Consider the following 13432-nt stretch of genomic DNA (forward strand, 5'->3'; position numbering starts at 1 on the left):
CCGGCCAGGCCCTGGCGGGGGTGGGGACAGTGGGAAGTTGTGGTGGGTGGGCCACAGGCCCCTAGAAATCCAGGACAGCTCCAGAGGGTCAGGGTGTGGGGTTCACTCCACCACTGGCCCAGAACACCAGTGGCTGCCCTTTCATACCTTCTCTGGCAGTCCTCACCTCCCTGGTGTGGGAGCCCCTGGAACTGGCTGCCTGGAGCCCCTGCTGTCTGGAGTCCCCAGCGCCTGGGGTCCCTCTCCCCAGGGTCCCTGCCCCCTGGGGGCCCTGCAGGAGCCAGGCCTCTGCCCGTCCGCAGCAGCAGCTGGAGCTCACTGACTGCTCTGCCTTGGGCCTGGGTGCCTCCTGCCTGTGGGGAAATGGGGGCAGGAAGCCTTCTATTGGATGGGGAGGCGCGAGCTGGGGAAGGCGGTGTGTCTGAGTCACCAAAGCAGCCCCTACCGGCCTTTGAAGAAAGCCACGTAGAAGATGGGTGTGTAGGAGTTGACGAACTTGAGCAGGAAAGCCTTGAAGATCAGCCTCTCCTCAAAGCTCTTCTCCGTCTTTGGAACCTCTAGAGGGAGTGAGATGCAAGCCGCTGAACCACTGCCCTGGTCCAGGCAGGTCACTTCACTCGGCCGTCAGAGGGGCTGAGCGACCAGCCCAGGGCCCCATGGCAGGCGACATGCCGCCGCCTGGCTCCGGGGCTCGGCCGGGGCACTCACCTATCTTGGTGAGCCATCTGGCTATGCAGCCGTACACCTCGTCCAGGAGAATGATGACCACCAGGTTGATGATGACCGCGGTGGCTGTGACCGTGACCCGGATGTTGGACCGCACGGACGGGGAGGAGTTCATGGCCAAGGCGGCGGCCGTGGAGATTCTGTAGATGATGACGCCAAGGACAATGGCAAAGGTCACGGCGATCTGTGGGGGGAGGGGACACCGTCGGCTGGGCCGCACCCTCCGGCTCCCTGGGCCCTGCTGTCCCCGACCTGGGAGTGCTTCAGCTTCAAAACAATGACAGGCGTTTCTTGTCACCCACCAGATGCCAGGGGCTTTACCGGTGTTAATGTCACAGATGAGTGAGGGGCCAGATTCTGTTTTCTAGAAGAGGAGACTGATGTTCAAAAAGGTTGGATAACCAGGCCGGGTCACCCAGCACACGAGCTGGGGCTTTCCTGGCGGGTCCACCAAGCCTGGAGTGCATGGCTCTGTGGCTGCCTGCTGTGAGAGCCATGACTGCCTTGCCCACTGTCCCCAACAGGACACAGGACGGCTGCAACTCCAGTAACTGGCTTGTGTGCTGGCAGGCTGACTCTGGGGTAGACTTCACCCCCAGCCTGGGTGACCCTGAGTGGAAGCAGTGATGTTCTCGATGCTGTTGTGGGAGGCAGGTGGGGCATGTGGTGGTCTGGTCTCCCTGGCAGTGCTGCAGGCCTGCCTGGGTCAGATGGATGGGGTCCCTTCTCCTGATCTCCCCAGGAGACCCCCACACCCCTCCAGCTCATCCCCTGTCTTCCCAAACCCACCGTTGCCCCAGAACGTTCCCTAAAGCTTGGACTGGCGGCTGCTTGAGAGACAGGGGTGGGCACTGGCTAGGATGATGCATCTGTTCTGCATGGAGCTGTCTGCCTGCCTGCCTGGGCTCCTCTTCCTTATCCTCAAAAGCCCTGACTCACCTGGGAAGACCCTGTCCGCACCCTGTCCTGCCCTAAGGGTGAGGATGACTGAGGATTCCAGTCCTGAGGTGGCCCTGAGGGTGGAGGGTGGCTGTGCAGGGCCGTCGCCCTAGCCCGACTCGCCATGCCCTCTGTGTGCCCTGGTCCCTGCGTCTCACAGAGGTCACCTTCATGGAGGGTGTGCAGGGGACCTGCCCTTGCCCAGACGGCCCCTCGCAGCTCCCGGGACAGCCCTGGAGGGCAGGGGCTGCGCTGTGTGCCTCTAGGATGCAGCTTGGCAGGGGTCTGCCTGCTTCACCCCAGAGGAAGGCCGCAGTGATGGGGATCTCAGGGTGCTCCTATTTTAAATTTCTGGCTGGTGACTCCGCTGCTGCCCACGCCTGTGGGCGACTGAATGGCGACCACACCCTCCCAGGGAACGTCCGTGCCCCACACCACACCCCGAAGAATGGGCTGCACTGTGGTGAGGTGTGGGTACCACTTCTGCCAGCTCCCGGAATGAGGGTTTTCCTGGGAAAGTCCCGTGCCCCTGCCAAGAGGCCCCACCCCACCCCAGGGGAAGGCATCGCCCTGGGCTTGGAGACGCCCCTCCTGCCTTATGTGGAGGTGTAGACGGGGCACTGGGCCTGCAGAGACTCAGCAAGGTGCCCCCTTTCCCTGCTGGTGCACCCCCCCATGACCACCCTGGGTGCAATGTCCGCTCTGGAAGGAAAGGGCCTCAGGGCCGGGGTTTCGACGCAGTGTTCACATGGGCACCTTCAGGACCAGGAGCATGGGGGCACCTGGTAGGTGCTCAGCTGCTATTTGTTCAGAGAATGAAGCTCCTGTGCTCAGGACAAGACTGATTTATCTGTGATGGGGACTGCAGTCCCTCAAGGTCTGCTGGTTCCCTCCCCACTATCCTGCCTTTGCTGGGAATAACACTGGCCCATTTCCCAGTCTCTGTGCAGACAGGGCTGGCCAGCATAATGCAGGCAGAGGTGTGGGCAGGCCCTGTGGGAAAGCACTTTCAAAGAGGGGCTGCCTCCACTGGCATCCATCTCCTTCCCCTTTCTCCTGCCTGGAGGGTGGAGGTGATGTTGGAGGTGGAGCAGCCATGTTGTGACCAAGAGGATTCAGGCACAGACCAGAGAAGTCAGTGCCTGCTGGAATCATGAAAGTGCTGGACCAGCCCTCCAGTGCCTGCACCTTGATTCTTATGTGAGAAACTCAAAACTCCCTGAAGACTATTCACAGAAGTGGCATGTAACCTGAGGGCTCCTGTCCAAACTTGCCGTTGTGCAGAAGGGCCCACAGCCTCCCACCTCCTCCATCCCTGTGCTGGGCCTTCTGATTCTTCTCTGCCAGGAGGGGCTGAACCTTGGCGCCTGAGTCCCATTTCCTGTACCCCATCCTCTGCTGGGGAGCTCTGGCGATGCTGTGGGCAGGGCCCACATTGTCCGAGGTTGCCCCTCAGCGCCACTCATGTGTGCCTGGGTCATGTGTCCCAGGGCTGGGCCCACTGCCACTGGAGTCATCTACAGACCCAGGAGCCCTCCCTGCAGTGGCTGCACGGTCCTGGGGGTCCCCACTAGGGATTTCTTTATATCGGCGATGTCCTTAACTGTGTGCAAGATCGTGAGAGGAAGCAGAGTCCTCACTCTGTTTCCAACTACTCAGCTTAGGGCCTCAGCTGCCGCCCCCGACACCCAATGGAAAAACAAGCCCATCTGCATGTCTCCAAGTTCATGGACAACAGCGAGAGCCTCAGGGTGGACGGCCAGCCTGGCATATGGCCTGCGGAGAGGGTGAGACCTCCGGCCTCTGCATCCTCACCAGCAGGTGGGGGGACAGGCGGGTGTGAGCCCCTCAGGCCACTGGGCACAGCCCAACCCTCAGTCCACAGGGGCCATAAGGGCCCCCCACAAGGTCTGGGGCTAAGACCCTAACCTAAAGTTCCAGGGCTGGATGAGGGGATGGTCATTTCTACAGTGACCACAGCTGGCACTGACCTGTTGGGGAGCATGGGCTGAGGCCTTCCAGGGACGTGGCCCAATCATCTGGGCGTTAAAACCTCCAAGAGAGCCAGCCGTGGTGTCACTGATTTATTCAAACCCACAGGGTCTGGATGAATCCAGCATCACAGACCCGTCCTGACTCTTGTCCTGTCTCTGTGTTATTCATTTCGTGGCCTTCTTTAAACCCCCCCCTGTTTTGTCTTAAATAATACCTGTGAACTCCTGGGTGTGAATGACAAGTTACCTACATGTGTCACTCTCAGAACAAAAGATGTGTGTCAGGGACCATCCCCCAGGTGTAGGGAGCCCCCGGGGGTCACTACAGAACCCTGGCCCCTTCCCATTTTAGGGTGGAATCTCCCCACCCAGCCTGGCCTGGGATGAAGACAACTGCCACATGGACGGCTGACCCCATCCAGGTAAATGCCGCCTGCCTTGGTACACAGCTCCCTCGGCCTCCCAGGACTCACCATGAAGATGATAGACACCAAATTGGTGAAGTAGGCAGGGAACCGGTCTCTCCAGGTCAGCTTCACCTTGTCTGTCTACAAGACGAAACAGGGCTGGGTCAGCAGTGGGGACCATCCTGGTGGACAGGTGTGTGTGTGCACGCGCACGTGTGTGTGTGTGTGGGCGTGAACAACGTGGACCACAGAAACACGGTGGGAAAACACACAACCCCTGCAGGTGATGAATGAATGCAAACATCCAGGCTTTATCCCTGATGAAAGGATGCTATGAAATGACAGGAATAATAGTTGTCTACAAATGTGAGTCTTCTCTGTACAAGGCGTGATGGCGCCAGAGGCTTTTCTAAATGAGACGCTCAGACCCCCCCGCCACCCCCATCCGGGAGAAGCCCGGCCTCCGTCTCCTGGATGAAAGTCTCATCTGCACGGCGAGAAGATCTAAGCTATTTTCCTCCGCCACCCAGACCATAATAGTTATTTTCCTTTGCAGAGCAAGTTGAGACAAGCCACCAGCACTACGAGTTCAAACGCTGCCCGCCGCATAGCAACGGCGGTCGGTGGGGACACACAGCCCCAAAGGCTCTGGCGCAGGGACTGCAGGGTCTGGAGGGACTAAAGTAGATGCTTTTCACTAACCTGGGATGTTTCTAGAATGGGGTGGATCTTTAACGCCAAAAAAAAAAAAAAATGCATGGATGAGGTCAAAGAATGCTGGCAGGTCTGACCCCCGAGGCCACGCATTCCAGGGAGGGTGGCATGCATGTTAATGAGACCAGGGACCGCTGGCAGGCAGCTGTGGCAGGCACGATTCACAAGCCCCAGAGACAGCCGAGCTCCCGCCCATGACCCCACGGTGGCCATGCAGAGACACCTCGACACATCACAGCCCGAGGGTGCGGAGGAAGGCAAAGGAGCGTGGATGTGGATGTTAACACGATAATACAGCAGTCGAGAGTCGGCTGAGGAGACAATGAACTTTGGTTCATCTGCACACACTGAAGACGCACGACGCCCGATGACACGACATGTACCAATTTCACCCCCGCCATGGCGGTCTTAACCCTCTGCCTCCACTTGTTTGTGGGCTCCTCCGGAAGGTGCCGGCGCTTCTGGGGCGGGTGGAGGGAACAAGAGAGCACCGTGGGGTGAGACCGCGGCCCAGGCCCCCGTCGCCCCCTGGGGAAGCCAGCGCCTCCCTGGCTGTGTGGCTGCTGGGGCTGAGTCAGGCTCTGGGCATCTTAAACCCATCGGAGACAGCAGAGACCCACATTTTAAAAGAGCGCGTGCATGCTAAGTCACTTCAGTCATGACCCACTCTGTGACCCTATGGACTGCAGCCGGCCAGGCTCCTCCATCCAAAGGCTTCTCCAGGCAAGAACACTAGAGTGGATTGCCGTGTCCTCCGCCAGGGGATTTTCCCAAGCCAGGGATCGAACCCGCGTCTCCTGCATTGACAGGTGGGTTCTCTCCCACTAGTGCCACCTGGGAAGCCCATTCTAAAAGAGAGGCTGCAGTGAGGTAATGGAAACAGCCTGGAAGGTTGGCGGGTTCCGTGGGGCCCCCTCGCCAGACGGCGGCCATAGTTCAGATGGTGCGTCTTATGCAGACGCGGGTTACCCTGCGCATTTGACACTGACGTGCAGGAAGCCACACTCAGCATCCTAACACCCATGAAAGGGGGGATCTCTTATTTCCCCCCTAAACGAATTTGGTGCCATAGCCAGGGCAAAAATTAAAACCATAAAGTTGGGAGACAGTGAAACGGTGGGAAAAAATCAAGGGTGTGGCCCCCTGGAGGCCTTCAGGGCCTGAGGTCACCATCGGAGGCCGGTGAAAATGAACCCCAACCTTTGCTGCTCTTGTGGTCAGAGAGCTCGGGTCTAAGCCAAGGAGCCAGGTGACGGGGAATCTGGGCGGTGTTCCCGGCACGGTGAAGAGCTTGGGTTTGGGGGAGCCCCTGACTTCAGTGGATGTGACGCAGGCCACTGAGCCCCTTTTCCCTTAGGAAGGGGTGCAACCTCATCCTTGCTCACACTAGGAGGGGCCGCCTAGTGGGGCCACCCCAACTGTGGGGTGGGCTGCCTGGGGGTGCAGATGGCACACCTCAGGTTGGGCATGGTGGCCCTCAGCGGGGGCCTGGGGGCTCAGAGAAGCAGCACCCATACCTCTCCCTTTAGAAGGGGAGCCACAGCCTGGGGAGAGGGCACTGACGGAGCCGTGGGGTCAAAGGAACAGGGCAGCTGCTCCAAAGGCAATGGGCATGCGATGGGCAGACGTTCCAATGGGTTAAATGAAAAGACGGTCTCCTCATCATGGTGAAGGCTCACGCTTTTGTGGTTATTCGCACCCCCGGTCCCGCTTGGAGTTCAAGGATGTGCATCCACTTTCTGGCTGAGGGGGCTGAGCTGGGCTCTCTCTGTGCTATGGGAACTGGGGGGTCTGCACACATTTGCCCACCCCTACGGGGGGATTGTGGTAACTGGGACCCCTGGCCCCGCTGTACCAGCAGACTGTCCACGGAACACAATGGCAAGAAAAGACAAGGGCAGGGGTTTTCACTGGTCGCTCCCAGAGGCCAAGGAACACCAGGATCTGGAAAGACCACTCTGCCCTTGTTCCCGTCCCTGCAACGACTGACCTTCCAGCCTCAGAGAGAGGTTGACAAGGGCCTGGGGACTCTTGCCCCATGTCATATATAAAAAAAAAAACCTCCAATAAAAAAAATAACCAAGCATCCCTAGAGGGTTGTGAGAATGTGACTGTGAACATGACTGCCAAGTTAAACGAGAGGTTCTGGGGAGAAAGGAAGGCATTTATGATATATTAAGAGAAGGTGGCGGCCTCAAGAGGATCAGAAAAACAGTTCTCTTTCTCATTCTCATCCTCTATGCGTGAGGCAAGGAACTGGCCATTCACTCAGGGGCCCTGATGGGGAAAACCCTTCCATCCATTAGTCAATGCAAAGCATGAGGGTTGGACACGACCATCCAGAGCAAGAAAAGCTGCAAAACCACTTGGTTTTCATGATGTTGAGGTGTTGGCTGAGGTTTGAGGTCACCCTCAGGACAGAAGGGGGAGGCTGACCTCTGGCAGGGTGTGACAAATTCCCCACAGCCCCCGCCTGTTTTTTATAAATAAAGTTTTATTGGAACACGGCCAGACACATTTCACCTGTTGTCTATGGTCATTCTCCTCCTACAATGGCAGAGTCGCTATGAAAGAGGTTGGGAGGGTCTAAACATTTACTCTCTGCCCCTATCTGGGGGCTGCTCCCTCCATCTACACAGCATGTGCTGACCCCTGGCATGTAATGTTGATGGACAGACGTTTGACTACTGGGAAAGCCAACTGGCAGCGGCCACCGTACCTCTTTGTTTTTGGATTCTTTCCTAAGAGACTTCTCCAGAACTCGGGCTTCATATTCAGCTCTGGGATGGTCCTGTGAAAGAAACCAAGTCAGCGAGGAGTCTTGTGAACTGCGAGTCTGAGACCCTTAACAGGAGCATGTGTGGCAAATTCACCCCTGGCATTCCCTCGGGGTACCCACTGGGGCCAGTTCCTAGCTGGCTGTTTGTACCATTTCCCACTCAGAGCTCCCTGCATGAGGTTCATCCGGGTCTCTCCCCCTTGTTGGGAAGCCCAGCCCACTGGGAAGGCCACAGAGTCAGGCTCCGTGGTCTTGGAGGCGGGTCAGTCTGCGCCGGCCTGCAGCCTGTCCTGCAGCCCACTCTGAACACCCAGCCGTGAACTGGCCCCTGGGGACATCCCATCAGGAGCCACGGGGTCGGAAGAGACGGCGGTTAAGTGTCAGCAAGCGTGGGCAGACCAGAGGCGCCGGGCCTCAGGGGAGCCCAGAGCAGGTCAGCGAAGGGCACTGGAACAGAAGAACGGGGGTTAAGAGAGACCCGGAGGTGGGGGAGGAAGCAGAGACCCCTGCCCGCCGTGGAAGAGGTGCGGGGAACCGCTCAGCAGAAACGGACAGAGCAGGTGTGCCAGAAGGTCCCTCTCCCAGGAGACAGACAAGTGACAAAAAATTCCAAACCTTGACAGCCTCCTTCCAGGAACCAGAAATGGAAAACAAAACAAAAAGACTTCATTACTTGTGTTTTTTTTTTTTTTTTTTTTAAGAAAAAAGTCCTCTTAGAGGTGATATTCTTAAAAAACTGGGGTGAAGGCAAATGGACATGGGTGGACAAGGAGAGCTTGCCAAAGGCTGATGCTACCCTAGGGTGACTGCGTGTGTTACTGTTTCTGCAGATGGAATGTTCTAGGTGATTTCTGACCGTGTGCTTGGCTGAACTGTCTTAGACTCAGGGGAGGAGACTCAGGCCAGATGGCTGGGCACAGCCTTCCTTCTGCTCCGAGAGTAGACACCTGGGGTTCACGTCATGGAGGGGCTAGCCCTCTGTCTCAGGTGACCAGCCCCAGAAGAGGCCCTACCCAGTGTGGGGGGCTCACTCTCGGGGACTCATTCACGTCCCCTGGGGCCCACGTCCAGCGCTCTGATCACTACCCCACTAGTGCCTGAGTCATCAGGGTGAAGACTTCATGGGACAGGTTCCCAACAGGTTGAACTGTCCCAACCCCAAGGACATCATGAAAAGGACATTCTCAGTCTATCCCAAAGTAGTAAGATGACACCAACCCTATTTGAATCTATTGAATCTGCTCTGGCAGACAGCTGACTCGGGGCCCACCACGGGGGAATGGAGCACCCGTCCCATGCCTATCTCTGCACCTAAGGAGACACATGTCTCTCTGGTCGCATCAGCCTTGGTCCTGCCATTTGTGAAACAGGACAACAAGACCCGCTGCCGGAAGAGGTTGAACCTGGAGGCGGGAGACCAGCTGGGGGCACTCAAAGCTGCTGGACCCCGCTCAAAGTGCTCTGATCTGCTGACCTACCGAGACCCCCTCAAACTCTACTCTTCCACCCCTGTTTGTGAGGACATGAGGCACAGAAATGTTAAGCAACTTGCCCCAGGTCACACAGCAAGGGCAATGCTGAAACAGGACAACCTGGTCCTGGAGGTCGTCTTGGCACCACGAAGCTGGTGCCTCTTCCAGCAAACTAGCACCCGTGTCTGTTGACAGTACAGTCAGCTCAGAACCCACACAGCTACACAGCTGACTGAAGAGTGATCCACCAGCTCAGTCCTGGAGGTAGCACGTGTGTGGGGACATATAATGAGTGAAGTCGCTCAGTTTTGTCTGACTCTTTGCAACCCCATGGACTGTAGCCTGCCAGACTCCTCCGTCCATGGGATTTTCCTGGAAAGGATACTGGAGTGGGTTGCCATTTCCTTCTCCAAGTGATTTTCCTGACCCAGGAATCAAACCAGAGTCTCCCACACTGCAGGCAGACTCTCTACCATCTGAGCCACCAAAGAGGCCTAATATATGTGAAGTGAAGTCGCTCAGTCGTGTCCAACTCTTTGCGACCCCATGGACTGTACCCTACCAGGCTCCTCTGTCCATGAGATTTTCCAGGCAATAGTACTGGAGTGGATTGCCATTTCCTTCTCCAGGGGACCTTCCCAACCCAGGGATTGAACCCGGGTCTCCTGCCTTGTAGACAGATGCTTTACCGTCTGAGCCACAGGGAAGTCCAATATATAATACTAGGGATATATTAATATATAATATAATAATAGGGATATTTAAAGAGATGACGAAAGAGGCTTTCACATTACAATGAAAATGCACGAGTGGTTTCTCTTTAAAAGAGCTGAGCAAAAGATTCCGTAACACGAAGCCACGGTCAGCGTGGCCAAACCTAACGGCTCTCCTGTTCGGGGGATCTTGTTCCTTTTTATTCCCTCTCATCCCACAGGGACTCTGCTGGAGCTGGCAATTCAGGATGGGGCAGCAGCAAAGCGTCTCCTGAGCAACCCCGGGGAAGGGGGTTCACCCACCACCTCAGTGGCTGTTCAACTCGGAATGCCCCTCTCCTGGCGCACAAAGATGCCCAGCACATGGCTTCCCTCTGTTAGTGAAGGATCAGCCTCACATCTCAGCCACGCCTGACTGCAGGCTGGCAGCTGGCTCTGGGGATCACAGGTTTGGCACCAGGGTGAAGGCTCATGGCCGCTTCTGGGGACTCAACCTCGTGGGTGGTGGCCACCCCCTCCCCAGACCCGTGGTGCAGCCCCCAGACTGGATGAGATCAGTGTGGTGAGCCTTGGCCTGCGTCCCCGACCACATTTCTGGGTGGTGTGTCCGTGTGAGCATGGAGATTTAAAACACTAGAGCGGACACTGAGCAGTCACCCTGGCAACCGCAGGGGATTCAGACATCAGGGACATGAACTGAGAAACAGGCAGGGAGCAGCCTCGCCTGGACTTTACGACCTAGTGGGTCCCCCCCGAAAGGGATGGGGTGGGGTGGGGGAGGACACGGGGCGCAGCTGCTAAGCCCACTCACCTCCTCCTCCTCGAAGCCTGTGAGGTCCCACCGGTAATTGAGCCGCATCTGTTTCCGCTTCCAGTGCTCCATGAAGGTGGCAGCTAAGGGCAGAGAGGAGAACCAGGCGGTTAGGGGCTCAGAAGCCCCGTGACACCGGGTGACATGAGAGCATTCTCCTCTCCTGTACCATTTGAGAGTGAGGGCAACGAGTGCTGGGCCAGTATTAAACTGTTCAGTTCTCCCGCTGACTCTAAAGGCCGGGACGGTCTATCGCTCATTTTACAGATGATAAAAATGCAGGTACAGGGAGTCTGAGTCCCGGGCAAGGTTACAGTGCCAGCCGGCGAGGGGCCTGGGCAGGATGGTCTCAGAACTTGTGTTCTTACCCATCCCGCTCCATCGCTCTTGGGGACCGTAAGTCACAGGAGGGGGTCCTGAGATCAGAAAGAGTGAAGGGTGAGCCAAGGCCATTCACTCAAGCTTCTAACAGGTGTTCTGCCTGCGGAACTGTGCTCCTAGGTGCCACGTCCTGCTTGGTATTCCCAACAGAGTACGCACAGTTCAAATGCCACCTCCTCCAGGAAGCCTCTAATCAATTCCCTCAGTGACAGGAAAAAACCAGCTCCTCCTGGGACCTTTCATGCTCATGGTGCCCATGCCACCTTCCATTATAATCCCTGTCCCATGGCCTGTGGCCTCTCTGGGGTGTGGGGGCAGGGACGGGGTCTCGTTCTCCGGGTCCTCCACAGAAAGCCCAGTGTCTGGCACGAAAAAGTGCCTCACGGGAGCTCACTGAACACACAAAGGGCTCCTGAGAGCCACACCTGCCAATGCGGACACCACGGACTGAATCGTCATCACTGATGCTTCCACCCAACACAGGAAGGGCAGCAGAGTCTGGGTGTTGCACGAATGATACAAGTGACCGTAAAGGTAACCAGAGCTCTGGATTCTTGAGCTGTTATGTGGTAGGCGCTGTTCAAAGAGCTAACACGTGAAGTATTCAGTTCAGTGTAGTCGCTCAGTCATGTCTGACTCTTTGCGACCCCATGGACTGCAGCACGCCAGGCTTCCCAGAGTTTGCGCAGATTCATGTCTATTGAGTCGATGATGCCATCCAAGTGTCTTGGCATTAATCTCATTTAAATCTCACAGTAATCTTTGGAGGGAGGTGCTATAACGTACCGCCTTTTACAGATGAGGAAACTGAAGCTCAGAGGAATTAAATGACCTGTATGATGAATGGTGGTGTCGAGACAGAAATGCAGCGAGAACTTCAGTGCAAATTCCCTGGTGTCATTCTTCACTAGGAAAGAATGCAGGCTTTGGACCTGGCAATAAATGGGCCTGAATCTGACTCATTTCCTGGTTCAGAGAACGTGCCGCCCATCAAGGTGAGGTGAGAACAGTTTTGCACACATCTGCACATAATGGGTGCACGTCAAGTATCAGCTACCACCCCAGCCAGGAGACAGGAACCTCTTAGGTCTTTTGGACTGGGGTAATTTCATCCTGGGACTTGGCCACATAGATAGCAGAGGAGCTGAGACAACAAGCAGGGGATGGTGAGACCACCCAGAGATTAGCAACTGCAAGAAGCTGCTGCCAATTTAGGGGCGGCGGGACAATGGGAGCTGGTGTTACCAGGGCCAGACACTGGAGCTACCCAGAAGAAGCCAGGATCACGGAGGGAGTTAGAACCACCAAGGGAAGGCAAAGCCTCTGCCAGAGATGTTCCTGGAAGCATGGAGAGAGAAGGAGAAATACCCTGGTTTCTCCCTTCCTCAGGACTTCGGATCCCCATCGGGGCCTCCCATTGGCCGACAGCCTTCCAGGCAACGGGACAGCAAGGGAGCCTGGGAAATGTAGTTCCCTGAGACACAAGCGCTCTCTCAGCAGAGGCATCGTGGTGGCGGGGACTCTGGGAGGAAGCATGTGGCCGGTGGGGCAGGCCCATCGGCAGCCTCCTGAGAAGGAAGGTGTGAGGATGTCTCCTTCCGCCTCTCAGTGTGTCCTTGGCTCACTGCAGTGGAGGGCCCTGGTCGGGGCCCATTCCCATACCCCCTCCAGTTCTGGAAGGCCTGCCTCTCCTTCACTGTTTTGACAGCTGTGTCCCTCTGGCTTCTGCCTGCGCATGGCAAGGCCTCCTTTGCGACCTCGGGCTGAGTGGGGGAGGAGGGCTGGCTCTCTGCTCAGTGGGGAGCTGGCCCGGTTATATCCCCCGCCCCCGCCCTCCCCATGCCTCCCCGTTCCCAGGCTCACTGACCCACACCTCTGCCTCCTAGACCTCCACCGTTCCACTACCAGCCTGCACTGTGGTAACCCCTACCTTTTCATGAGGACTCAGCGTACACCAGGCTCTGTGCTAGTGACTTATTGACATCAAGAACCCTCAAAACAATGCGATGCACTAGAGAATGATTTCCACTCACACCTTTACCTGTGAGGACAGAGGCTCAGAGGCTCGTACGCTCTGCCCAAGGTCGACTGTAGGTTAACAGCAGGAGTGGGGTTTGAACTGACCTCTGCTCGACCCCAGAGTCTACCCTTAACCGTTACGTTGACTGACCTTCCGCATATCTAACGTTCTTTAAAGGAGCAACACTTGCAGCAAGTCTGATGGCTACAGCAAAAGTTGTATTGCCATTTCATGGATGAGGAGACAAAGGCACAGACAGGGTAAGTAACTTGCCCAAGGTCCTACAGTTATGCAGCTGGTATTGAAACCCAGGCATTCTTGCTAGAATGTACTGGCAAATGTCTTAAGACAGATACAAAGGCCCTCTCCCAGGAGTATTTGCAGTTTGACCAGGACCAAGGCTGGACCTGAGGCCACAACCTGTGGCCAAGGAGACAGTGCCTAGACAAGGCTTGTTGGCCTCAGCTATGTTTAGG

The 13432-nt window shown here is 56.6% G+C and overlaps 1 protein-coding gene across 8 annotated transcripts in view; it reads right to left on the reverse strand.

Moving 5' to 3' along the window:
- The window catches only part of ANO1 (anoctamin 1), a 172487-nt gene that overhangs the window by 23990 nt on the left and 135065 nt on the right, over positions 1 to 13432 (reverse strand). For 2 of the 8 annotated variants that reach the window (XM_027531435.1, XM_027531440.1), the window contains 8 exons: positions 10556 to 10638; positions 8175 to 8186; positions 7500 to 7571; positions 5164 to 5241; positions 4769 to 4795; positions 4133 to 4207; positions 709 to 910; positions 446 to 557 (listed from right to left, as the gene is read on the reverse strand). In XM_027531435.1, the coding sequence (XP_027387236.1) occupies positions 446 to 557; positions 709 to 910; positions 4133 to 4207; positions 4769 to 4795; positions 5164 to 5241; positions 7500 to 7571; positions 8175 to 8186; positions 10556 to 10638 (661 nt within the window). The remainder of the gene's footprint in view (positions 1 to 445; positions 558 to 708; positions 911 to 4132; positions 4208 to 4768; positions 4796 to 5163; positions 5242 to 7499; positions 7572 to 8174; positions 8187 to 10555; positions 10639 to 13432) is intronic. The other 6 variants (XM_027531438.1, XM_027531441.1, XM_027531442.1 and 3 more) reach the window with 4 other exon arrangements.

The sequence above is a fragment of the Bos indicus x Bos taurus genome, chromosome 29 (assembly GCF_003369695.1).
Source record: "Bos indicus x Bos taurus breed Angus x Brahman F1 hybrid chromosome 29, Bos_hybrid_MaternalHap_v2.0, whole genome shotgun sequence".
Lineage (NCBI taxonomy): Eukaryota > Metazoa > Chordata > Mammalia > Artiodactyla > Bovidae > Bos > Bos indicus x Bos taurus.